Below are 27912 nucleotides of genomic sequence, written 5' to 3' on the forward strand. Positions count from 1 at the left end.
GAATGGTGATGGCGCGATCGTCAGCATAGATGAAACTCCTTGTCCCTTCTGGCAGTGGCTGGTCATTTGTATAAATGTTAAATGTTGATGGCGCAAGCAGGCTCCAGATAGGCCACATCCAGGGCATTCCCTGCGTCTACCCATTGATTTACAACGGGAGGATGGAGATAATCCTACTAGTGTTGGTTTTTAAAAAGCTCCAGTGCCAGTCTTTTCCACTCAGTCACCGTTGTTGTGAGTGCTGGTGTGCGGGGGGGGGGTTGTTCTAATGGTGGCTCCCACAACGGAAAAGTGAATCCACGCCGCCGCCTCCTCTTCCTCTGAGGCACGCCTCTCGCCGGGGAGGAGCCAGGCCTCTGCCAGTCCCGCCCCGGTCTCTTTGTGCTCGGCGGCTGAGGGAGGCAGAGCCAGTCAGTTAGCCAGCCAGCGGCGGCTCGCTTGTGGTGGTCGCCTTTCCCTCCGTCTCCCTCGCCCGCCCAAGGCCACCACCATCATGTCCGTGAGCTGCGGCGCCGAGGCGGGCTTCTCGAGCGAGGAGCTGCTCAGCCTGCGCTTCCCGCTGCACCGCGCCTGCCGCGACGGGGACCTGCCGGCCTTGCGCGCCCTGCTCCTCCAGGGCGCCTCCCGAGACTCCCTGGCGGCCGAGGACTCCTTCTACGGCTGGACGCCCGTCCACTGGGCCGCCCACTTCGGCAAGGTAGGCCCCACGCCTCCGCCGGCACCCGCCGCCGCCGCCGCCATCTTGGCGCGCGCCAGGCCTCGCGCCTTCCCCCCGCCATGCCGCGCTGCCATTTTCTCTCCAGGCCGGGCTCGAGCCATTTCCTCGGAGAGGGGAGACACAAGAGGGAGGCCCCGAGTTACAAACAAACAACTCCTAGTTAAGAACGGGGGGGGTGTGAGGCAACAGGGAGTGAGAAATATACTGGAAGGATTGTTATCACGGGGAAAAGGCGGCTCCACTGAAGCTGTAGCACCAATCCTTGTTTCCACAACAAGCCAACATTTTCAAAATCCAGTTCTCACAGGGGCAGGAAGTGAGGTGAAATCTTCCAAACGGGCACAGACAGCGAAACAAACACCACAGGGGTGTTCACCCTTCCCTATGGTACCCAAGCTCGCTCTCCTTCCCTCCCTTCCACACAACTGTATAACACCCACATTGAACTGGATTATATGGACTCATGTGGACTCAGATAATCCAGTTCAAAGATATTGTGGATTACCTGCCTCGATATTCTAGGTTATGTGACTGTGTGAAAGGGCCTATGTGGCTGAAGTTACACTTACAATGATCCTGTTCAGACTTGCATACAAATTCAGCTTTAGAACAAACCTACAGAACCTACTGTACTTGGTTCATAACTGCCTGTACTAAGGAAGGAAGGGCACGTCAACGATCAAAACACAGGAGTAGAGGATTTGTACAGGGTATCTCCAGACTCTCCACAGAATCATAGAGTTGGAAGAGACCATGCGGGCCATCCAGTCAACCCACCTGCCAAGATGCAGGAAAATCGCCTTCAAAGCACTCCTGACAGATGGCCATCCAGCCTCTGTTTAAAAGCCTTCAAAGAAGGTGCCTCCAACACACTCCGGGGCAAAGAGTTCCACTGCAGCTCGCAAAGTTAGGAAGTTCTCCCAAATGTTCAGGTGGAGTCTCCTTTCCTGTAGTTTGAAACCATTGTGTTGTCTCCAGAGTAACAGAAAACAACCCTGCTCCCTCCTCCCTATGATTTCCCCTCACCTCTTGATACATGGCCCCCCTCATGTCTCCTCTCAGCCTTCTCTTCTGCAGGCTAAACATGCCCAGGTCTTTAAGCCGCTCCTCATAGGGCATGTTCTCCAGACCCTTAATCATTTTAGTTGCCTTCTTGTGGACACATTCCAGCTTGTCAACATCTCCCTTCAATTGTGATGCCCAGAATTGGACACAGTGTGATTCCAGGTGTGGTCTGACCAAGGCAAGAATAGAGGCGTAACATGACTTCCCTGAATCTAGACACTACACTCCTATTTATACAGGCCAAAATCCCATTGGCCTTTTTAGCTACCGCATGACATTGTTGGCTTATGTTTAACTTGTTGTCCACAATGACGTCAAAATCTTTTTCAAACATAGCCAGGCGTCCCCCATTCTGTTTCCAGACATAGGATATTGTGGCTAAATGTACCTTTGATGACAAAATATCCATCACATATGTTGGCCACCGCTTTCCACACACACACACACACACACACAAAGTAAACTATTTAAAAAGTATAATATAATATAAATTTGCTAATTTTTCCTATGTATAGAGACTTAGGGACACTCTGTATTTCCCCAAACGCCTGTATATGCCTGGTTAATGTAAAGTTGAGCATCACTTGTCTGGAATAATCCAAAATATTCCAGACCATCCTCATGGGAAGTGAGATCTTGGCCCCTTTGTTTTCTGATGGTTTACTGTACACAAACTTTGCTTCATGCACACAAGGGCATTGTGTATAAAATGACCTTCATTCCATACGTCAGATGGATTTTGTGTACAATGTATATTCATTTATTCCATTCTAGATATAGGATATTCAGTGTCTCTATAACCAGCAGGCAAAAATGTTGGCAGATAAGTTTCCAGACACCACAATCCATATTTTGTGTTTTAGTCATTTACAGATATATCTTTGGCTGTATAGTACCAGTTTATGGAATTTGCTTCGAAGGAACAGAAGAAAGTATTTTCAAATTGGGGAAATCCTATTATCCATCTGCAGATGTGCACAACCTCTATTTATAAATTTCCTGGTATATGTTTTAATCCCCAAGTGCCTTGGCCCACTTCACAATGTTATATTTAGAAAATGAAAGGATTTCCTCATAAATCATTCTTCCTGATTTTCTGCCTTCTGTAGAGTGGACTAGTAGAATAAAATATAATATACATACATTTTTCATAGCTTTTCAGATCTGAAATGGACCTCTAAAGGAGGCTATGTGATCATCTTGCTGTCAGTTAATAAGTGGCAACCTTTTTCCTGGGTCTTATTGAAGTTCTGAACTGCTTGAGAAAATTACAAATGGGAACATGAAGTCTGGAGAGAGCCCTCCTATTCCAGTGGTCACTCAGAAAAAAAACCTTCTTTTGCAGTTTGGGGTTTATTTTCTCCCTTAGGCTCCTGGAATCTTTCTAGACTTTGCAGCATTGTGTTTAAAGGATTAGGGCTGCCTACTTTGGTGTGTGCATCCCTTCCCTGTCACGTCCAGGAGACTATAAGAAAGAGCATAAGGCTTATAGTATTAGGTCCCAAAGGCTAAATTGTTCCTACTTCCCTCCTCAATCAAGGAGAAAATGTGCATAGGAGGGAGGAACCATACCTCCCTCCAGTGTTTTATCTCCCTCTATTTGGTTGCATCTTTTCTTTCTTATCTTTGAGAATGAAAATGTACGCAAGTATGCTTTTCCCATTAACAAGACACATTATCTACTACTGGGTGTATATAAATCTTTGTTATCTCCCTAGGTTAGCTATATCATCATGGATATAGATTTACTAGTAGATATGTCTATAGTGCTCGTGTAGTGTTTTGTATGTGCCCTTTTTGCCTGGTTGTAAAATAAGGGATGGCCCGGGGCACTGTCTCCTTATTTATTTATTTATTTATTTACAAACAGACTGGATTGGATATCAGGCATAAATGTGCCGCCTTCTACAGTTAACCTGAATTATGGTTGGGGCAAGTAGTATTAAGTAATGGTCTTGAATTCTGAATCATAATTGATCTACTTCTTTCTTTTCCTCAAGCAATACAGAGCTAGATTTGAGTGGCGCATACAATTCTGGAGACCAGAATTTGAATCTATGCTTCAACCATGGAAACCCATTGGGTTGACTTTGGGCAAATCATACTTTTTTAGTCTCAGAGGAAGGCAAAAACAAATCCACTCTGTTCAGATTTTGCCAAAAAAACCCTTGCGTTAGAGCTGCTTTAAGGTTGTAAGTTGAAAATTACTTGACTGGTCACAATTGCAACAACAATAAAATGTTTTGTCAATAGGTTCCATCGTCAGAGATCCTGTGTATCTTCAGTATAACTTTAAAATGTGCAAGTGCTATGTGAACCAACAGAGTAAACAGTGCCCTTCCAACTGCTTCTTTCTCCCCTTCATTATTCAGTCCTGGTAGTACACATAAAATTGTATGGAGGTGACTTCAAATTAAAATATAGTCTTGAACCTTTTTGCCTTCAGATTTTGGTCACTTTGTTCTAAACATGAATAGCTGTCTGTTTGGCATTTATATGTACACAACTGCAGATTTCATTTCATTTTTATTTGCCTGTTATGGCAACAAAGGTGTTAGGTTCCAGGAGGGAGTGTTCAAATGGGAAACAGCTGTCTGCTTGTGCTCGGCAACAATACACTTGATAGGAGAATTGCTTTATGAGAAGAGATCATCATTCATTCTTCCCCTTGTCTGTTACAAACGTGTGGATGTGTGGCGGGTTGGGAAATTTTTGGAAATTTTAAATTTCTTGAGTAGAATTCAAACTTGAGGACACTGTTTCCCCTCTCCATGCCTCTGATCTACCCTGGAGGTTCTTCAATCCATTAGAGCTGATTTTGAGTGGGAAAGAAAATAACCCTCCTTCCCATTGGAAGTAGAAAGATATTCTGTTAAGTGAAAAGATTTTAGTGGATTCTGTGCATAATTTTCTTCTGAATTTATTTGTTTATTAATATTTCATCCAGAAATGTCATTATAATTAAAGGGGAGATATTTTGTTATCTTCCATAATGTACTGAAAATCAGTTAACTAGATGTTTTAAATCCAGATGTTAGAAATATTTTCATGGATATGTAAACCATATAAACAAAAGAGTAGCAAAAATTTCCTTTGGGAGGAAAGATGACAGTCTGCCCCCTCCCTTTTCTCCATCTTTTCCTTAGATTTTCACATAATGTAAATTAAGGTAGTGAAGAGCAAAAACTGTAATTGTAAGCCAACTCAAACTTCTGCCCCTGAACTAGTACACCTGTGTACTTTTTCCCATTCTTGTCATGTTTCCATTTCTCTCATTCTCCCATCTTTTTTCTTGCCTGATAGTGAATCTCAGGATATAATTAGGACAGCAAAAATAAGTATGCAGTGATTTCAGCAGTATGTGCAGGCATACAAGGTATTGTCATATTATGTTTTCTCTTTGGGATCATTTTTGGACACTTATAATAGTGATATACAAATAAAGTTATAATAATATAATAAATAATATACATTTTACCTTTATTCTGGATACATTTGATGTGTTTAAGTATGAGAAGATGCAAGTAAATATTTTGTTAAGATTTCTGTTAAGTTCTATAATGTGTGCTGGCCACTGTATTTTGGGCAGGATAGAGTGGAAATGCAAAAGGAACACAGTTGATCAAAACGGGAATCCAGCAATCCTTCTGAAATGATTTGGGGTTTGTGAGAGTTGTAGTCTGGCAACATCTAGGGAGGCACATAATTCCCATCCCTTGTCAATGAAGGATATGACATATCTCTGGAGTAATAGACTAAACATGTGGCTGTTCCTTAATTTATGAGGAGATGGTTGATTTAAGCAATTTCCGAAACAGTCCTTTTGACCTTATAGCCAGAATCTGGTTTGAGGCTGTATGCTAGCAAAAGAAGAACAGTTTCACATGTAGTTTTACTTTCTCCGAAGTTGTGTAAGTGCAGATAGTGGTTCCACAAGTTCACACACAGAGTTTTGAATTGGTGGTTGGGGAACTAATTGGTGGTAGCACAATTGGTATGTGTAGGTTATGGTGCTTTTGTTGTTCACAACTGTGAAATCTAGCACAACCATAGTGAAGTTTGTTTATGCTATGAAAAAATGTGTAGGTTCTTGTCTCGCTAATTTTCCCATGCCTGTTGGGTGGGAACCATGTGCTCCTCCAGATGTTGCCCTTTTAAAAAATTGTCTTCTAAGCTAAAAAACCAGATGTATTGTTGATTAGAAGTGCACTCCAGCACACAATATTTTTGGAATTAGACCCAGACAGCAGATTCTCAAACCATTCCATTATGCTTTTACCGCACTTGACGTGGAATTGATTCTAAGATTACGGCATTACCACCATTAAACGCCATTAAGAGAGCGTTCAATGATACAGTGTGGCATGCCATCATGACATAAGTGTTGTCTAGCAACTCTTGATATCTTATTGACAAGAGATACAAGAGACAAGAGATATTGAATTGCTGTTGACTTATCTTTTTAATGTTTTATTTTAAGTGTCATTACACTATTTAACACTAAAAGCATTTAGGCTTCAAATAGTTAGGTTCATGAACAAGTTTAAAATATTATATTGTAAATGTATTCTTGCAGGATGGGAGCTTTCAAATGACTATTGGGATTACCCCAGTCCAAATACAGACGAATCATACTTTGCCTTAGAAAACAGATTTGCAATGTTATGCACTTACCATTCTTTACCTCCTTTGCATTTGTACAAAAAATAATTTAAAATAAGAAGTGTGACCACCTGGAAAAATAGGGATGGGAGTAGGAGTGTTGAGGTTATTTTTCTTGTCTTTTGGGGTTTTTTTTTCAACAATAAAATTGTAAATTCAGAGGAGCAATAAAATAAAAATCACATATGAAATATTTTCTGTCATGGATATAAAATACATGCATTTAAAAATGTTCCACTAAAAATAGGTTAAAGATGATAACCAATTAAATATGTGTTTTTCTCCGTTTCTTGTTTCCTTTTAAAGCTGGACTGTTTGATGCAGTTAGTGAGAGCAGGAGCTTCTGTAAATGCCTGTACAACACGTTTTGGCCAAACACCTGCCCATATTGCTGCCTTTGGAGGGCATCCTCAGTGCCTCACCTGGTTAATTCAATCAGGAGCCAACATAAACAAACAGGTATCAATGTTGACCATTTCTTCCTCTAAAACTTTCAATACAAACATGAAACTATGTGTAATGATACTCAGTCAAACATTCAGACTTCTGCCCCGAACTCTGCTTTGCAATTTCCCTCCCTTACTGTTGACTTGAAACAATGTGCTGTCCTAGCATAAAAAAGTGGGTGACAAGTTCACTTTAGAAACAATATATCTATCCTAGTTACAGAAATGGAAGAGAGCATGTCCAGTCTCAGTTTGAGAAGAACAAGTACGTGATAGATCCTTAGTGTTTTTACAATCGTTGGTGTTGTAACACAGTCAACCAGCAGTTGATTTTAAGTGTCCAGTTTTCTCCCTTTCAAATAATAATTTGCAGATTTGTATAAGAATCCTTCTTGAAAGTCATACATTCTTGATATTGAACTGTTGTTTCCTCCCCACCAGGATTATGTTGGTGAAACACCCATTCACAAAGCAGCCCGGTCTGGTAGTATGGAATCGATAAGTGCCCTTGTGGCTCATGGAGCTCAAATAGAGTAAGTAAGGTTTGGGGCTATTTTTGATAGATGTGTAGTTCACTAACATAGAGGAAAATACTCCAGTATTAACTAACTGAGAAAAGACAAAGCAGTGGGCAACTTACTGAGAATTTCAATTACACATGTCGAATTATACTAAATGCAATATCTTTGACATGTCTTATATTTTTACATGTTTATGTTATAGTAACATGCATGATTATTGAGAAGCAAGTCCCACTGCATTCAGTCTAATTTATTCCAATGTAAGTGTACATGAGATTGGAGCCTTGCGTGGTATATGTGTTTTATCACACATGAACCACTGAATTTACTTTTTAGTTAATACGATTAATTCACATTTCTAAATAAGCTGTAAAGCTTTTAGTGCTAAAGTCTGTCTTTAAAGTATGACAGACTACTTATTTCAAAGTAGCATTTTAGATATGCATGTCTAGTAGTTTTGAGTAGTTCTGTTATATTCTTGTACTTTTAACTTTTTCTTTGAAGGTTTTATGTCCTACAAACATTCAGAAAATCTCATAAACAATGACAGCATACTGCATGGACATTTGGATGCCCTGTTCACTAGAACTGTTGAGTGTAAGCTATGTGGCTTATAAAAATAATAAAGTGACATTAGCACTTTTTCTTGCAACTACTTTTATTATTTAAATAGTGTTTTGTATTTTAGTCTGAAGTATAATCTATATTTTAGTTCAGTGCAATAAGAGTTGACTGTTTGTTTAACCCTTTGGTTTCCATTTAATGAATCGGCTAATATTTAAACTCAACAGAGAGATATCTTACATCCATATGCATTTTTAAAGTTGTTCAACAAATGGTCTTGCAGTTTAATTCTTCTAATAAAATCTTTGTGCTTGGTAAGTTCTCACCCCTGCCATGAGCCCTATACCCTCGAGGACCTGAAACTTTTTGCTGAAGTTTTCAAAAATGTGGATGCCTAAAATGAAGCCTCTCATTTGTGGGATAGAATTGATCAAAGAGTTAGTGTTCTGTGTAGATTAGATAAGATTTGAAATTAAATTATTTTGATCTTACATACGAATGGCATTAAAGTTACTGCTAAATCTTTTAGGTCCCTACTTTCAGACATCACATAACCAATCAAAATGCAAATGCTTGAAACTCGCACCAGCTCAATATACCTAACTTTTATTTGGCTTTCCTCTTGGCTGGTTCCCACTTGCAACTCCATCTTAAAACTAAAGAAAGCACAAGCCTAAACATCTTAAGATCTTAGAGCTAATTATCTTCCTCTCTACTACTTATGCTGTAGTTTCGGGTACAAATACACATTCCTTTTGATGTTTTTTTCCCCTCCCATTTGAACATCCAAACCTATGAAGAAGTGGAATGGAGATGGGAGAAATCTATCACTTCAGTTACTTTTTCTGTATATGAAATTCAAAGTTCATAGTGATAGCTTTTCTGACCTGTTCCAATCATGTTACCATACATGTCATTTGCATCTCAGACTCAATCACAGGGTCTCAGAATTTCTAGTAATAAGAAAGCCATGTGTGCTGTTGCCAAATAATTTAACACGGAGTAAAAGAAAGAGAGGGGCAGAGTGTCTTAATACAAAAAAGAATGAGATGTAAGTGTTCACAAGTAATTTAAGAAATACATTAACAAGAGAAGGCAGTGTGAATTAAAGGTGATTGCCTTCTTTAAATATCTTGAGAGTTGCTACAGAGAGAAAGGTGCAGGCTTGTTTTTTTGCTACCTCAGATGGTAGAACAAGATGCAATAGTTTTAACTTACAGGAAGGTAGGTATTGATTGGACATTTGAAGGAATTTCTTGATGTTGAGAGCAGTTGACAATGGAACCAGTGGCCTAGATAGGTGGGTGAGGTGTCCTCTGGATATCTTCAAAAGAGGCTAGACAGCTAGCTAACTGCTAGGAATGCTCTAGAATGGAGATCTGCTTAGAATATGGGGTTCTAAACAGGATCTTCTATGGTGCATGCTTTTCAGTAAACATATTCTGAAAGCTGTGTGAGTGCATTAGATTCCACATAACAAAAATAGCCTGCATAAATGGCAGAGGGTAAACAAAAAGAGGTGAACTGATTGTTCTCTGGTAGTTTCCTGCATTAGGCTTTAACAATTGGTGGAGGAAAGACATGGGGTTTGCAGATTCTGTTAATAAAAGTAGCTATTTAAAATCTGCATGATGCCTATTTGGCAAAGCAAATTTTTCATCGAATAAAGCAACATTCATTTGTTGCAACATACTTTCTGTTATATATGATTATTTACAAATTTTCTAAATCTCTCCATGCCCCAGTGCATGTGTTAAGACATGTTATGGTGTTCAGTATTATAGTTATGAATCCATAGCAGAGTTAAGAGTGGCATTGAGACTTCTCCAACTTTTAAAGCAGATGGTTAATTTTGGGATAGTTTTTTTACCCCCATATCAGTCAAAGGTCCCCCAACATCTCTCCCCAGAGCCCCTCCCAACCCTAAAATATAATCAGACATTATATTACTTCTGGCACCTGGAAACATTCTATCCCCTCCACATTTGCCCAGCCCTACTTTGAGTATACTCGAAAGTTTGTCTTGAAATCTTAAACAGAGTTCGGTATTTCTATCCTCCATTGCTCCCCAAATTCACATGCATCCTGATTTGGTTGTAAGTTCTAGGGATCCCTTAGAATGGAATGTCTTAAATTTCCTGTCATTTAAATAGTATATATATTCGTCAACCCTGGAAACAGTTACTTTGATCAAATTCCGTTGGATAATCAGTCTGTTTATCTAGGGCGTGCTTGTTCATTTGTGTGTGTGTGAATGCACCTTGAAGTAAACTGTTGCGACAGTGTGATATCTGAAATTAAATCGCCTTTTAGTTTAAAATTTTAGAAAATTAATGATGCCGTTAATGTTTTATGTTTTGCCTGTTATGGTAGCATAAATAATTTGTATGCACATTAATAATCTTGTTCTTGAGTTGAAGAACTGCAAATTATTCATCTAATAATAACATAAATATACCAAAAACTGTGTGAGCAATATTGACTGATTAGTTTGCAGTATAAATCTTCAAAGCAATAACTTGTTCTATGAAACTGGCAGTTTCTTCATGAAAAAGGGGGTGCTGAATAGATTGAAGGTTTGAGAAAGTGAAAATTCTAGGTGGGTGGTAAGAATTTTAGTACTCTAGATCTCAAATCAAGGGGCTTACAGTAAGAAAACCTGTTAGTCACTTATGAGATGGTTGACAGTTTAGGCATCCACTCTGAAAACTGAGGCTCAAGGGTTTATTATATTATACAAATACTTTATAGTGATGTTTCACCTGCATGGTCTTTTTGTTAACTAATGTGGTCAAAATTATAAAGCATTTGATAGAAGGATTAAGAGCAGCATTACAAAAGCAGTGTACATATCTGAGTATTAAATTATCTCAGTGTAAATTTAGTTGATGAATTTGATTGCTCTAGGGGCAGTTTTTATAATAAATACATTTAAATGTTAGTGGCATTTTTAGTAGACAACTATACAACATGTGTTTCCAGGATTTTTGTATAGTTTGGATTATATAGACTCTAATATGAATCTAGCCTTTTGATAATATTGATAAATATAATTGGATAGTTAATGCACACTGCTCAGAGTTCTTGAGAGGAATTTATATCCAAAGCTTAATTGGGGTTTTTTAATGTTGAGAAATCTCATAATGTTAACTAAGTGGACATAACACTGATATTTTACAATTGAAATATTCATGGGAAATCAATAGTTTACTTCCCTTAGCAATTTTTCTAGTACTAAAAATATCCAGGGCAATTTAATTGGACTTGGAAGGCCTTTAAGAATCTAGTAACTTCCTCTAAATTTTTAATCTATTCCTATAAAAAGATGACCTAGCAACTCTGAAACAGGAGATTAAAAGTAATATAAAATATGCTGTGTTGCTTTCTCTAATGTTATTTGGATACTTAAGTTGTATATATTTAATAGACGGCTATGCTAAATGTACCCCAATGAAAAATATTTTGATATGTTTGTGGTATTTACCTTCTCATTTTAGCTGGAGCATATTCTGTGCACAGTGTGCCCAACAGACATAAACATGGTTGCTCCATTAACTTTGGTTCAATGTTCATGGAGACGTGAAGAGGGGAAGCAGGTGGTCCCAATGCCCTCATATCAGTAAAAGGTTTGAGGTGTAACTTCTTTAATGTGGATACGTATTTTTGATTATCCATTTATGATGAAAAGTAAGAATTGCATAATAGCAAATATTGTGAGTTGTATGCATTTAATCTTGTAGCAGGGTGAACCTTTCACATGTACAATTTTTGGTGCCATGGTTTCTTTTGTTTTTCCATCACAACACTGAAAGTCTTGTATTAAAATGTAGACCATGAGCAATGCTCAGAAGTCTTTTAGAAAACCAGTGCAGGTATGTTGGCAAGACAGTTAATTTTCATCTTCATGGTCTCACATTATAAGAAAAGCATATTTTCAATTTGCAAAAAATTATTCTAAGTAGTAAAGGAATATACTGCTCTTAAAAGAAAAGCAGAAGCCAAAGATAGGTAAAATACTGGAAGTACTTGGTTATACTTTGACAACTTAGTCTAATTCTAACTAAGATCAAGTGGTTTTGAAGAGCTTGGAAAACCTCATCTCAGTGCATCTGAAAACATGACTTGTGCTACTCATAGTTCAAATGTATATCTGGCAAATAATGGTTGAAAATCTATTCTCTGTTTCACATTTCTTCATAATCTTACTCCCTGTTTATTTTGTGCAGTGGTCTTAGACCAATTAATATCTGCACCTGGCTTGCCAGGGACATTGCATTAAACCATAGTACATTTCTTTTTTCAGAATTAAGGGGTTGCTTCCTTTGATTTCAGTTTCCATATTCTACACTTCTTAATTTTTTAAAAATTTGTAATGCAAGCAAATACAAGCTTCTTGGATTCAAGGCACTTAATCAGTGCTCTAGGCCCCTGCTTAACAAATTATTTTGGATTTATAGCACTTCATCTTGTAGCATTTTTGCCAGGGAAGACTGCTAACTAAGTACCTCTCAACTTGAATTCAGTGCTGAACATTGAAATATTTTGTGAAACTTCAAATAAAAATGGGTATCACCATTTAGATCAATATCAAGATGTGTAGATCAGGATTGAAAAATTATTCTTCTTTGGAAAGAATCTGGTGTCTTTTAGGATTAGATGCGTTCAAAAGATACAGCATTTTATTACTGACTCATGGTCACTGCACATGGAAAGTAGGAGACAGTAAACTGCCAAACATGCACAAAGTTGTGTAAACAGGTCACAAGTCTCTTATGCCATAGCATCCAGGCTTAACATTTTAAAAAGCTGGGATGAGAGAGGATGAACTGGCTCAAACTGCTGAGTAACCCGCGGACAAAGAAGAGTCATTTGACATTTATAGTTTCACTGATGACGTGCAGCAGCAGGTTCTTAACGTTTTATAAATTTAGCCCCCTGGATTAGTACCTAGACATCTCTAAACAGAATGAAACACAGCTTATGATCATGAAAGACCTCCAGATTGCACCTATAATTGCAGCATTTAAACTGTGCAAACTGTGATAATCTCAAGTTTTAGAACTAGAATTCTGGAGTTCTGAATACAGTTTCTTTGAAAAATTTCAGTTTATAACTGCTTTGACTATACATGGCCAATTATGTGCAATGAACACAGTTACAGACAAGAAGCTCTGTCATATTGCCGAAGGGATGGGGGTGGTGTCCTATCTTAGCTATCCTCTTTTGCTGCTTGATCTTCATTTTCAGGAAGCTGTCTGAGAAAAGGGTACATTATTTTTTTCATTACAATTAAGAATATTCTAAATAGATTGAACATTACAGGAAGAGATAATGGAGCATGCTTACAAAATTTACAGACCATTGTAATCCATTGTCTTGGTCATTTCTTTCCTTGAACCCATCACTGAGTGGAACTTTAGCTCCCACAATTCCTAACAGTTGGTAAAACGACTAGGATTTTTGGGTATTGGAAGTCCAAAAGAACTTGAGGACTAAAGATTGGAAATCACTGGACTAAATTATGACAGAAAATGTTAATTCAGTGAAAAAAGTAGAACAAAACTTTACCTATTCTAGCAGATTTTATCTTTTAAAAAAAAACAGTTTTTGCTTGTCTTTTCTATGAGCAAATCTTTTTTCTATTGTTGCTGCATTTCCCCTTATGTATTCACTTTAAAATTAATTTATTCATACTAATGCCTGTTGACCAGCATAGATTCTGTAGACATCACACAGCATTAACCTTAATGAAAAGATCAATACTGTCAGTTGAAAAGGAAATCATATTTTGATAAATTAATTGCCTAGTGAGCAATTCAACTTAGTGATATTGTCAGCTCTTTTCCTTTGCATTTTGGCTGCAAAGGATTTCTCAACAAATGTACCCCAGGATGTGGTTTGAAGAGCAGGCATTGCTTACTGTATAGTCTCATAATTTCTTACACTTACGGTTTTAAATTCCCAGTTGTCTTCTCTTCATAGCATTTGTGACACATAGGGCCATCTTATAATTTTTGCACATTGCAACAATTATAAGATGATAAATCTACAGAATTTTCATTTATTAGGTATAGCTACCATAGTTAAGAACTGTTCTTTAATATGTAGGCTTAATACAGAGCTCATTTCAATCACATATCTCTCTAATATCATATATGGAAGATGTATTCATTTTTTTCCTACTTCAACTTCCACTAAATTTCCATTTAATTACTTTCTTCTAGTGAAAACTAGAGCAGGGTTTAATTTGCACTGCGCAATAATCTCTGACCATTTCTTTATTTGATATATATTGGGGTGGAGGTTGTTAGCTGTTGTCAAGTTGACTTTGACCTGTAGTGAGAGGCCTCCAAATAGACTATCATCACCAGCTCTTCAGGTCTTGCAGCCTCAGAGTCGTGGTTTCCTTGATTTAATTTATCCATCTGCAATGCAATCTTTCTCTTTTCGAACTTCCTTTTGCCTTTCCAAACATTGTCTTTTCTTGTGGGTCATGCCTTCCCTTGATATAGCCAAGGTGTAACAGCATCGGTATAGTCATCTTGGCTTCTACAGAGAGTTCAGACTTGATTCACTCTTAGACCTATTTGCCTTTTTAGCAGTCCACAGTACCCGTAAAAGTCTTCTCCAGCATAACTTTTCAGGTGAGTTGATTTTCTTCCTATCTGCTTTCACTGCCAGACATAGAATATGATGGCACGAACAATCCTAGCTTTAGTGTCTTTATCCTTCCAGATCTTGTCTAGTTCATTCATAGCTTCTCTTTCATGTCCTAGCCTTCTTTCAATTTCTTGACAGTAATCTACATTCTGATTAATAACTTAATCAAAATATGGAAACCTGGGACTATTTGAATATCTTCATTAGATAGACTGGGAGATGAGAGTAGACCAAGGTCCCCTATCTGGTGAGAGGAGCCTTGAGTCCAGTATCTCTTCATGTTCTTAATAACATTGCACTCAAAGTGATAAGCTAGAGAAATATCTTTTTTTTTTGGCGGGGGGAGGGGGGATATTTAGGGCCACTGTAGAAAAGGTCTTTAAATGTGTTTTGGCATACTTTTCTGGAAGCCCTGTTTTAGCTTTTACTTTAACCTTTAATAACACTATATGGAAAACATTAATAGGCGTAAAAATAAATAAATGTAAAAATTAGAAGGCAAAAAAGGTAAAAATTTAAATCACAGGTATTCACAAACAGATATGTGTTTAGGAGCATAGCAAATATAAAAGTGATCTTTAATAAAAATAATATGTAGGTGCATTTCCTTATTAAATCATTATATACTGTAAGGATGGAATCAATAATCTTCTTTGAGTGCAATTTATAGATCATAAGCAGGCCCAATGGGAATGTTCCATCGCTTCCTTCCTAATCCATGCTGGATATACTGTTGCCTTCTACTTTTCCATTTAGCAGCAATTAATATTTTAGCTTGTGTGAACAAATTCTAATCTACTTTGTGGTGGCATATCTTTCCTGAATTCTTAGTATGGTCTAAGAACATAATTAATGTCTCAAGACTGAATTTATAACCCAACATTATATTAACTATATATTGAATCTTGTGCCAAAATGTGGCCTTTTTTGGAAACTGCCTCCATGTGTGCAAAGGTTTGTTCCTGTGTGAATCATAAACATTCTCCTATTCCATTCTTATAATTGATTTTAAATAATGCTACTGTTAAATCCTTCCATGATCATCTTTATTCATAAAGTTTAATACCTATAGATACTGAAACCTATGTGGTTGATCACCTCCAACTCTATAGATAATCTCAGCTCTTATCGAATAGTTATGTTCATGAACCATTTCTTTTAAGTCTTTGGAACTTTTTTCTATTTCTCTATGTAATTCATTTCATGAACAAAATGACAATAATAAAAACTTCGGTTTGCACCTACTTTTTCTACCTTCTTCCATACTTGTATTCATATATTAGAATTCCTTAAATTCTGTAGTGTAGCATTGATAAAGAAATATGTGCTGTATATTTCAACTGCAGGAAATTATTCAACCAACTTTTGAATGCCTTTCTGATGATGGAAATTGCCAGTTTTTCAAGAGGAAATACTATCTATTGAATTAGTCTCAAAATAACTGTAAATATTCTTCCTAGCCAAAAGTACTTACCATGTCTCAAGTGGTTAAAAAAAGATGTATTAATAGAAATTTAGGACTAGCAAATGTTGTCTTGTATAGCATTATCTGTTTCTTATATCTTAAAAATAAGAAAGGAGAAAAAAATTCTTTCCACTTGTTTGATCCTTACATATAATCTATTTCATCCTTAAAGTGATTCTTGGTGACTTCTGACATCATAATGAACATCTATCCATATTGGTCTTTAAGAAGTTAAAGAAGCAAATACTCTACAAAGCTGTAGAGAAAATATTGAAAAATATACATACTTACCAATATGAAATGAAAACATGGCACCATAAATACATGTATATGTGGTACATTTTTGCAACTCCATGGAGACATTTTCCCAGTTTGTTTTTCAGAACTTGGTAGCAATCTCAAGATCACTTTGTTGTGCTTTCTACTTTTGGATGCCAAAGGGTTAAAACTTTCAGTTTAGTATTTTGAAAGTCTAGCTTTATAGCTTTAGTCTGATATTTGAGAATATATGAAAATACCATTCTTCAGAGATACTGTAGCAGCAGTTTAATATTTAATCCCATGTATTAGCTTCTTTTTCATGTAGGCATAGTTGATAATTATTTTTTTACGTGACATTTACCAAATTTTTTAAAGTATCAGAAGCCATGAATTGTCCATTTGTTTCTAGTACCTATCATGTTTGCGTTTCAGAGAACTGACAGGATTACAATGAGCTTCAGGATGAAAATCCGTGCTTGAGAGTCCGTGCTTGAGTCAGGCGCACTGCCTCATTGTTAAGGTGGTCACATGATAGTAAATTATGTGCTACTGCACGTTATGTATGTTAATATAACTTTTAATCTCAATGTTGCCTGCAAATATGTGATCCCTTATGATATAAGTTTCCTGTTTTATGCACCATTGCCCGTTTTTTAAATCAAAAGAGAAGATTCTGAAACTATAAAAACTACACATGTCAATGTTTTACAGCTACGTAATTCGAATTGACTTGATTTTTTCAAGTAATCCTAGAAAGGGGGAGCATTCCATATAGAAACTGCTGAAACTGCCACAGGTGCTTCTCCGAAAACCTTACAGTTGTGGCATTGAATGTTCAGTATCGCTTCCTTTCTGCACACAAGGCATACTGTTGAGGTATTTGTTGCGGTGATTGGTTTTAATGCTAATCTAGGAATTCAGATATAGAATATATAGATTTGCATGCTTTTGCTTACCCTAATTACAGTATCTATTTTTAATATGTAAACTAACAATATATTACATTTTGAGTATTTTAAATGGGCATATTACATTAAGAACTTTTTATTATTTTAGACTGTCTCATGGCATTAGTGAAAAACATTTTAAGCTGTAAATGCAGTGGCAATTGTTCTAATTATTCTAGGGTGTTATCTATATAAATGTACCCTTGTTTGTAAAATAGTAGAGTTTTGCGTAGCTGTATTTTTTATTCAAAGTGTGTGACATTATAAGTGGATGATATATTCAAGTTTTGAGAATGAAAGCAATCTTGCCTTTTCCTTCTTCCCATCCCCCCCCCCTCCCAAAGTCCAGGAACAATATCACAACAAAGGAAAGATTACGTATCCATTGGCTCAGAAAATTGGCAAAAAAGAAAACTTTTTACCACACTTTACCTATTTATAAAATTCTTAAGAGATACCTTTTGAAATATTACTTAATGCCTTTGTAGTTGTCTTTAAAAAGCTAATAATTATTGAAAGGAGAAACTTTTACTCAGCGGAGAGAAGCCTGAAGGCACTAAAATTACTTTTAGGATAAGGTTCAGATCCTATTGTAGTCCAGGAATATCTGCTTGATAATTTTCCTGGGAAAACGTTCTGCTAATGAATTTGTTTTCTGAAAACATTGAAAGCTTACATTCTTAAAAATTGCTACTTGGCCATACTTTATAATAAACTTATAGTCTCAAATGAATTATGGTCTTAGAATAGATGTCATGCTGACATAACTAAGTGGAAACTTAAAGCAGAAGTGTGAAAGAAGAAGAAGAACTTTATTTTTCTACCCTGCCTCCATCTCCCTGAAGGGACTCGGGTCAGCTTACATGGGGTCCAAGGCAGAATACAATTAAAACAAAGCAAAAATAATTAAGACAGCATAAAACAATGTAAAACAACATAAGAATAATATCTCATCCACAGATGAGAAGATTACTAATCAAAACTAAATATAGCAAAGACGACGATGGGAGCAGCACATTGTCTAAGAGGAATATGGATGAGGCAGAGGAGGAAAAGGCTGCTCTGAATATTGCCCTCAGTGCAGTAAGCATCTTCAGAAAGTGAAGCATTTAACTCAGATGAAATATAATAATATATAGTAAACAGGTACAAATACGTTGAGACACAACCATTTGGATTACCAGTTTAAGAGTTTATATCTATCTATCTATCTTTCTATCTTTCTATCTATCTAAATGATGTATCTCTTTGAAAAGATGTTCCCCTTCTCAAACAAATTACTTAATTTCTGGCATTTTAGTTTGATGAACTCTTTGATATCGATATGCCTTCAGCTATTCTTAGTTGTAAGTTTCTTCTATTCACGACTGCAAAATGTTGTTTTGTAAAGATTGCACAAGATCCTCTGCTTATAAATGCAGTAGTAGAAGTCAGTCTGAGCTAGGTGAGCCTAAAGTACTAATTTCAGATAATTTCACTAGTTGCACTATTATACCGTGATCTCTTTAAATGTGTCAGTGCTACAGTAATTTCCATAGAAGTTAATGAATTCTTTTCACTGTATTTTCCATTTCATTTTTGCAGTATTTCATATAGATTGGTGGTCTATATATGTATCAAACTTCATAAGGCTTTTTAAAAGCATAATTTCCCATAATATAAAATTGTTATTCTTGACCAATAAAATCAAAAGGCTTAATCACTTCTTTTAATTGAGGTCTTTACTACATATTTCTACCAGTCTTGGCCCATATCAAAGCTCCACAAAACCTGAACTTCTTTATCATGATTTTAAGTTACAGTATTTTATTCAAGCCCCCCTCCCCCCAAACTGGGGTCATTTAACATCTTTTTAAAAATATGTAATTTTTAATTTAATTTTTCTAAAGCAAATTTTTGAATAATTAGTATGAAGTCTTTCTAAATTGAATTGATATTTGGCCCTAGCAATTTAATACAGATGGGAACCATTGGTATATACATTACAATATGGGTATATATATGGTCTTCATAAGTCTTTTGCAAAAATGAGGAACCTAGAACAACCCACTGTATTATTCAATATTTTTGACTTTTTTCATTTTCATTTCTTATTATGAATAGGCTAAAACAAGATGCCACGATTCTGTGGAAATAAATCAACCTCTTTGCAGTTTTGTTCTTGAAGGAACTCTTGTTGATTCTTTGCAAAAAGATCAATTTCTCATAATTTTAAGATATTATACTAATCTTCCTGGTTGCATAATATACTTGCTTCCTTAATACAAAATAAGAATGTTTATAGATGTGATTACGAGAAAGAGAATCTTTGAGAAAGACCTGATTAGATCATTATTCTCCTTTTGGATATAGGAGGTATCTGACTAACTGGAAACTTTTCTTAAAAGATTAGAAGATTTATTCTATTTGTTATGCTTCCTTCTCGCTAAGCATACAATTCCTTTTCTATTCTCTTTCTTTTTGTTATGCTTCTTTCCCTTCAAGTATACAGTTCCTTGTGCTGCCTTTTCTTTGCCATTCCAAGTCAAATTAATGCAACTGTGGATTTCTGAAATACATTTTTGAAAATGTTTGAATCCTTGAGATGTAATATTTGTAAAGAATTGTTAAGTATTTATTCAGTGATAGTTTCATATTCAAAGCTTTAACATAATCTTTTAAAAATGTGTGGAATCAAGTGAATCAAGTTTCATCTGTGATTTAAAAGTGTAAGAGGTTCTGCTCTGTATAAGAACATGTTCTTCAATCTTTGTAAGTTTTTATTATCTCTTCTTGATATTCCCATCTAAATTTTAGCATTCTCTTTCTGAATGGCTTCTAGTATCCGTGCAATCTTCAGTACAATATAGTAAGAATATATTACCATAATTATCCCTGCATTTGCAACTCTTTATCATATAGGATCACGTGAAACTTTTTCTCTTTGTTGAAGCAGTAACTTGGACCTTTGGGAGTAAAGCTAGATACTATGTACAGGGTTAGTCAAAATGCATAGGCCAATAAGCCATTCAATTGAATGGCTTATTGGCCTATGCATTTTGACTAACCCTGTATTTTGGATCGTGGGCAGATCTCCCATTAACAAAGCACTGGCATAAAGGGAAGAGGGCTCCATTGAGCCTTGTGCCAATTTCATCTCTGTGCTCAGATAGCCTTTTCCATTAAAAAACACCTTTGCTTTTTCTCAAATACTACAATGTAAAGCTTTTCAAATGGATGTTGTCAGGTGAAATACTATTTTACTTCCATCTGAAATCTTAGGTCATCTGAGTACATCATTTTCTGGAGAAAGTCCATGTCTGCAAAACTGAAGAATGCTTATTTTTTTTTAAAAAAAACATTTCTTAGACTATTATGAGAATAGCAACAAGTCTTAAAGTGTAACATCTAATACAGTGCTTGCTCTTGAAATTTTCTTCTTTGTACCCTGAATTGATATAAGAAGAGATGCTTGCATCAAACAGTTTGGCTGTATTCATTCTCTGCATTCTTGCTTAATCAGTTCATCAACCTATTCAAAGATAGCAAGTAGCATCACTTATGGTGTGTAGATTATGTCTTGTTTTCAGTTTAAGGGGCTTAAAGTCTGATGGTATTATCTTCCCATGATCATGGGTTAAAATAACAGGTGATACTCCACTACTTATAATGTCACAAACTTTGAATTCAGCGCTAAGTTTTAAACAAAAACATAAGGAATAATTAAACAAAGGGCTGTATGTGGATATATATGTAAATTATTCATTACACATGCATACCAACTTTATATCATTATGAAGGACAGTAATGTATTTGAGTGATGTTAGATTCTAGAATGCTATGTATTCTAGAATAATTGTTTTGAGTATTTATTCTTTTCAGATATTTCCTTTTTCACAGATTAATTAATAGATGATAGGATTTGGATCAAAAGTCTGAAGTGTGTGTAAAAGTTAGTTGCTTCAGACTGCAGGCAAGACATTATAGCCATTTCAAGCACTTAAATAGGAAACGTTTCCTTTTTATGGCACATAATGATTCTTAATTGTACTGCTTCCCAAACCTTGCTCAGAATGCAGATATATACTAAGAGATTAGTTAATTAAATAAGATAATTTACTAGTCCTTCATGGACATTGCAAAATTATATCTCATCTCCTTAGTAAAATCAACAGAAGCCACCAGTTTTTGTTACAGGGTATAATTCAGTATATTTGTATTGTGCAGCTTGAGAAATGCCAGTGGCCTGACACCAGCAGACCTTGCACATACCCAGGGCTTCCAGGAATGTGCTCAGTTGCTCTCGAACCTCCAGAACTGTCCACTGAACAATTTCTGTTACAATGGTACCTCAAATGGGGTCCATCAGAATATGAGCCCTACCTTGCTCAATAGAAGCATAAATCGAAAGAGAGCTTTTGAAGATACAGGCAGTATTCTAATGAAGAAGGCCAGGACTGAAGGTGAGACGTGCTTCTATCACTTTAGATGTATTTATTTATCTGTTTTAATACATTTTTAAAATGAAGAGGTGACTTGAACCAAAATGGGGAATTGTGGGTCACTGCTAAAACTAAGTCGTGGTAAACATTCCCCCTCTACCAGCCCTTCCTGTTTCTGTTTTTGAACCACATTTTTGAGCTATTTATTTGTTTATTTATTTACTTCACTTATATACTGCTTTTCTCACCCCAGCGGGGGACTCAGAAGAAGTTCACAACATAATCAGTAGCAAAAATTCAATGCCTCAAAAATCAAAACAACAAATTAAATTAACAACAAGTAATAATAGATTAAAACCATCAAAACTATAAGATGAAGAAGTGTGGTTAATTTGTAATATGAAATTCTTGGCATGTGACTGCCTTTACATAGCAGGAATTTAAAGCCAGTTCTGCACATACGTATAATGCGGGTTGGAGTTGTCGTGCAAAATGCATGTTGCAGCCCACATGGCCTGAGAGAGGTGCACAGAGCCACCTTGCACACAATAGTGAACCAACAACCTAGTTACACTAAACCTAGTTTAGTATTATTGGGCATGAGCCTAATTTCTACCCTTCCACCTCTTTTTTGACAACTAGACAGAGAAAAGATGCACCTACCAGATTTTATGCATTTCTTCTTCCTGGTTTTGTGCCATATGACTGCGAAGGAGCTTGAGAGGAAGGACCAGAAAGAACTCCATAAAAAGAAGTACAGTAGTTGCATTTTCCCTCTATCTGACAAAAAGGGGTGGAATAGGGCAGGAAGGAACTGCCATTTCACATCTCCAGGGCCACCTGAGTATGCGGAGTGTGAGATTGCTATCAAGCAACCCACCTCCAATTCTGCATAAGAATCAGATGTGGGTGTTTGCATGTCCCACGCACAGGAAAGCCCGAATTCTGGTGTGACCTTTTTTTAACCAGGGGTGCAGTCTCATTAAGTGCCTTTCCCCAAGTTAAATCCAACCAGTTTATGTATTTTCGTAGACGTCCGCAGACTGATCTGACGCACACTGACCTAAACAGTCAGTTTAAATGCACTTTTAGGGTTCCTTTTGTGTTTTGATCAGGATTAAATGTTAAATAAGCATGATTTTTTTTTAAACAGGTCAGTGTTTCGGTGGCTTAATACCAATGACAAATGGAGGAAGTGAAGACGATGCTGACAATATGCATGTTGATAGAGAGTTTACTGTTCTATCAGGTGGGAATGGAGAGTTTCCTGTTAACTACAACAACATTCAAATGGTTGAAGATACTAAATTGAAGAGTAATTCTGTTGGACCCAAAGAGATTGAAATTTACACAGTTTCTGCCATGCAAACACCTTGTCGTTGCAAGAATCAATATGCATTTTATTTCTAACTTTATTTTGTTGCACTTGTCCCAAAACTATTGTATTGCTAACATACCTAGACATTTTAACTAGCAAAATTATCAGGTATAAGACAAAAAAAATGTAATTACAGATCTAAATATATTATTACAGGCCTCTGCACTTCAGTTGTGTGTTCCTTGATCTTAAAAGAATTGTTGGATAAATGAAAAATATTGTGCATAAAAGAAAAAGGCAATAGCAATGCCTGATCAGATTATAAAATTGCAAATTTAGCTTTGCAAATGCTACTAGCATTATCCCAGGGCTAGCTTGTGTGTATTGAAATGATATCTCTACCATTCATCCAAATTAATATTTTATAGTATAATGGATGACTTCCAATTTTCAACTGTTTTTAAAGACTTTCTATATCTATGCAAAGCATAATCTTTATCTTTATTTCCACCTACATGCACACAAGGATCTTTATTGACCCATACAGCTCAATAAGATTTTTTTTAAAATTTAATGGATGGTCAGTGGTGCCTGTTTTCATTAGAGCCACAGCATGTAATAAGAGGAGAGTTAAACTTTATCTGTCAGTCTGTGACCCTGATGAAAGGTGCTCTTCCTGCACTACAGTTACTAAAAAGCTCTTCTTACTGCTTCCAGTGAAAATGTAAGCATTTTTTAATGTGGCTGAAAGTCACACAATTAATGTTATCTTGCACAGAAACATTAATCAAAATGAAATTTAGAGAGATTGCTGCTTAAGCATATCTTAATAATATTTTTAAAATGGAGAACTAATTGTAACTTTTTGTATTGCGTTGCCGAACTGATTTCAACATAATCAAAGGAACAGGAAATTTTATTTGTATTAGTAAGAATATTATACAAATGTCAATAAGGAAGCAATTGCTTCCTTACGATTTGTCTTGGATGGTTTACCATGTTGTCAAGAACAGTAAGCCAGGCTTCCAGAATCCTGACTGATTGTGAATGAACTGGGCTTTTGTGTATGCGGTGCCTGTTTGTTCATCCTTGCCTTCTATTATTAGCCTAAGTGACTAAACCAACCAGGAATTGAACAGTTATTCTGATGCTTGAACAGTCTGACCCCATGTAATCCGCACATCATTAACCAAGAACAACCATGTACTACATACACATCATGGCTTGTCAAAAGTACAGCTACTTAGTAGTTCAGTTTCTGTTTCGTTTTAATGGTTGGAAGATGGATGAGCAAACAGACTGTGTGCACCAACATGAAACACATGCATAACAAACCAGGAGTCTCCAGAATCCTGGCTTAACATTCCTTGCAAATGTGGCTGTCCTCTGTAAACACATGGAGATAAAATATTGTCATATTATATTATTTGAATACCTTTCTCACTTTGCCAGTATATAAAATATTACAAGAAAAGATTGCTTGTAATGACGCAAAGTAACTCTGAATAGAGCTGTGAAGCAGACATTCTCTATTTTATAGATTGATCAAATGGCTGTTTGCAAAACATGATCAACATGCAGCATGTTACTGCATGTTGATCAAAGGAAAATGATGTACTAGAGCTCTGCTTGTGTATCATATTGTGCAAAACAGTTGAAGCTTCTTTGGTGGTTAGTTTCTCTTCTAAATACCAGAAACTTTGAACAAACTGTTTCTTGCATAGGAGTTTTGAGAGGTAAACCTAAGTAGTAGCTGTGCCAGGATTTACAGGATGTAATAACTCATTGAGTGAAGCTCCTGTTTGTTTAGCTTTTCTTTCTGCAAACAGATGTTTAGTTTATAGTACCATGAAACAACAGGCAGTCGGTAACTAATGTTTGAAGAAACCTAGAAAGAGTGAAAAATGTTCTGTGTCCAATTTAATGTAACAAAGCAAAAAGTTATTTTTAATCCAAAAATACTCTAGATCCTGCTGCTTCTAGTCCCATTACATACAGTTTTTTTCTTTTCTTTTAAAGAAAAAAATATTTATTGTACTACATTGTACTTATAAAAGTAGACTCCTGGGAATTTCCTACAGGCTAAGGTACACTGTTTTTAGAAATAGATTCTTAAAACTTAAATTGACAGTATGTAACGTATTCATTCTATTTTATAGTTTAAATAAAAGTTGATATAAAATAATCACTGGTCACCAGACATGTGGCATAATCATTCTTGCATTTGCATAAGGATTTTTGTAATGCCTGCTTACTGTATGTTCATCTAAAACCCTAAAATTAATATTTGCACCATTCTGACATCCCAAATGTAATCTATTTAGTTTTTATTCAAGCTACTACAAGCTTTTACATATCTTAGTTTATAAATTCAACTAGCATTTATTTTATGTGTTCCGTTGTCAGAAATACTGCTTGCGGTTTACAATGATCAATTCATCTTAATAATTTCTGTGGGACATGTATATACAAGCCGTTTCTAGATCTCTTTTCTTAACATAAACTCCACTGCGTTCAATCGAGCCTTGAACAAGTTTGTATAGAATTGTGGCCTTATTAACTATCCAATACCTTTTCCTAGTGATATATACATTTAGATTAGACTTTTAGATAGGAATCTGACTTGCAGAAGTTGCTTCTCAGCCTTTGTTAAGCAGAAAGAGGATTTTTTAATATATAGAGGAGCCCCTGGTGGCACAGTGGTTAAACCTGCTGACTGAAAGGTCGGTGGTTTGAATCCCAGGATCGGGGTGAGCTCCTTCTATTAGCCCTAGCTTCTGATAACCTAGCAGTTTGAAAACATGCAAATGTGAGTAGATCAATAGGTACTGCTCCAGCAGGAAGGTAACGGCGCTCCATTCAGTCATGCCGGCCACATTACCTCGAAGGCATCTACAGACAAGGCTGGCTCTTTGGCTTAGAAATGGAGATGAACACCACCCCTCAGAATCGGACACAACTAGACTTAATGTCAAGGGGAAACTTTAAATATATACTATATGAGCCCATGAATTAAGGCCTGTGCGTCTGCTCTGGTACAAGCTTGCTTTGACAAATTTATAAAGAAGTGAAGCATAGTGGAGATGGCTTTTTTTATTCTGCTTGATTTGATTTCTAGTGACAGGTCTATTTCTTGATGCAGATATGAATGGCAGTAACTCCATATTGAATGCATTGGCAAATGGACATACCATCAATGGACATTTGGACTTCACTTCCCCAGCTCAGCTCAATGGATTGAGTGCCAGGGGCGAAGAATGCCTAACATTGATAGTACCTAATGCGCTAGCCTCTGCTCATAAACATGCTGTCAGTGTGGGCCATAATGTTGTTGAGGAACCAGAGAAGGCCCAGAGTGCTGCTTCTGATATGTGTGGCTCTTTGCACCTCAACGGGAGCCCAAGCAGCCTTGTGTCAAGCAGGCCCTCCTGGGTGGATGACCTGGGGGATACATTGCACTACGGACATTACCACGGTTTTGGGGACACTGCCGAAAGCTTCCCTGAACTTAACAGTGTTGTTGAGCATTCCAATTCTGTTAAAGTGGCACAGAAATATGACAGTACTGTCCTAGGTACAATGTATCTTTATCATGGTTCCTAAGCTTGTCAATATCACAATTTTGTGGTTGTCACACATATTTTGAACCTGTACTACTTCATAAGGTAATTTGTTAGGGGGAGATATCATCTTGAAGGAGGCAACAAGTGATTTTCTTTTTTTACAGATTAAAAACTTTGATGCTTGACAGCCTTATGCTTCTAATTTTGCATGCACATGACTCATTAGATTTACGAATAGGTGCTTTTACAAATTGATTGTTCTTTTTTTAATGACAAGTTCTAGTTTTTTACTTTTTTATTTCTAAACTATAAGCACTCTAGAACTCGTTTCCACTTTAAGCTGTTCTAAACTTAAACTCTGTAGAGCAAAGTTCAAGTTTTTTGTATTAGCACAGTGCAAATTCTCTGGTTTAATATCTTCTGTCGAGACTATGGTAAGCAATATCAGTGCCAGCTATGACTATGCAAAGAATGGGTGGTGATAATAAAAACATCTGACATAATCTTTTTGCTTACTTTTCAAAAGGGAAGTGCATTTTCTTTTTAATATTAGCAAATTTACTGCTTAAATTAGCATTTAGATGGCTCAAACCACATCATACTGTGTGGTTCGCTAGTATAAAACTGTTAGAAGAACCTGGAGATCTTTTCCTTTTGTTTCATTGCAAGTATGCATGATATTTTACCATAGTTCACAGAATAGCATGCTGACACTGTTATACTGTGTATGTGAATTACAGAAACTGTTTGTTGAAATGTCTGGTCAATATATTTCAGCTTTGTTTTGCTACATATGCATATATTTTTGAGGTTCTTCTCATTTTTTTTTAAAAAAGAGAAACACATTGCTTTAAACTGTTGACATGTTGTGAATTTCCAGCCTAGTGCAAAGGCTATGTTGTTTTATTTTTAAGCCGAAAGTGATGGAAATATATTGTTTGAAGATTGAATAAATTGTTTGTATATGCAGAATATCTACACGTGCACTGCAGGACTTTGTAACCTTATTACTTTTGTGATTTTTTGGTAAAATTAAGATGGATGAAGAAAGTGTTGAACTATAGGTTGATGTTCTGTTTAAATTGTGTTTGTATCTTTTTGTTTCAAAAGGGACCTTTACAACTGAATTCAAAAAATAAACTCCATCTTGTACTATACTGCAGGACTTCTGTGAAGCATCAATATTTGTCTTTGTTACTTGGCTCCTAAATACATTTTGAAATACAGATTTTAATTTTTTCAAAAGAAGCCTTCACTACTACACGTCACTGATCTTCATATAATTAAAGCTGTCATCACAA

At 36.3% G+C, this 27912-nt stretch overlaps 1 protein-coding gene across 2 annotated transcripts; it reads left to right on the top strand.

Annotated features, from left to right (window-relative positions):
- Window positions 1-352: 352 nt before the first annotated feature.
- ANKRD10 (ankyrin repeat domain 10) lies at window positions 353-27768 on the top strand. Of its 2 annotated transcripts, XM_060769607.2 has the most exons (6): window positions 355-697; window positions 6752-6904; window positions 7333-7424; window positions 21516-21751; window positions 22884-22979; window positions 26191-27768. In XM_060769607.2, the coding sequence occupies exons 1-6, from the start codon at window positions 494-496 to the stop codon at window positions 26649-26651; spliced, it is 1242 nt and encodes a 413-aa protein (XP_060625590.2). In that variant the 5' UTR covers window positions 355-493; the 3' UTR covers window positions 26652-27768. The 2 variants fall into 2 exon arrangements, with proteins under 2 accessions (XP_060625591.2, XP_060625590.2); XM_060769608.2 differs by lacking the exon at window positions 22884-22979 and having other exon boundaries at window positions 353-697.
- The last annotated feature ends 144 nt before the right edge of the window (window positions 27769-27912 follow it).

The sequence above is a fragment of the Anolis sagrei genome, chromosome 3, assembly GCF_037176765.1.
Source record: "Anolis sagrei isolate rAnoSag1 chromosome 3, rAnoSag1.mat, whole genome shotgun sequence".
Classification (NCBI taxonomy): domain Eukaryota; kingdom Metazoa; phylum Chordata; class Lepidosauria; order Squamata; family Dactyloidae; genus Anolis; species Anolis sagrei.

Excerpts from the sequence above, each read along its gene's own strand:
- ANKRD10 (XM_060769607.2), top strand. The coding sequence starts at position 494 with ATGTCCGTGAGCTGCGGCGCCGAGGCGGGCTTCTCGAGCGAGGAGCTG. Across the intron at positions 698-6,751 it reads GGGCCGCCCACTTCGGCAAG|CTGGACTGTTTGATGCAGTT; the intron begins GTAGGCCCCACG and ends TTCCTTTTAAAG. Across the intron at positions 6,905-7,332 it reads GAGCCAACATAAACAAACAG|GATTATGTTGGTGAAACACC; the intron begins GTATCAATGTTG and ends CCTCCCCACCAG.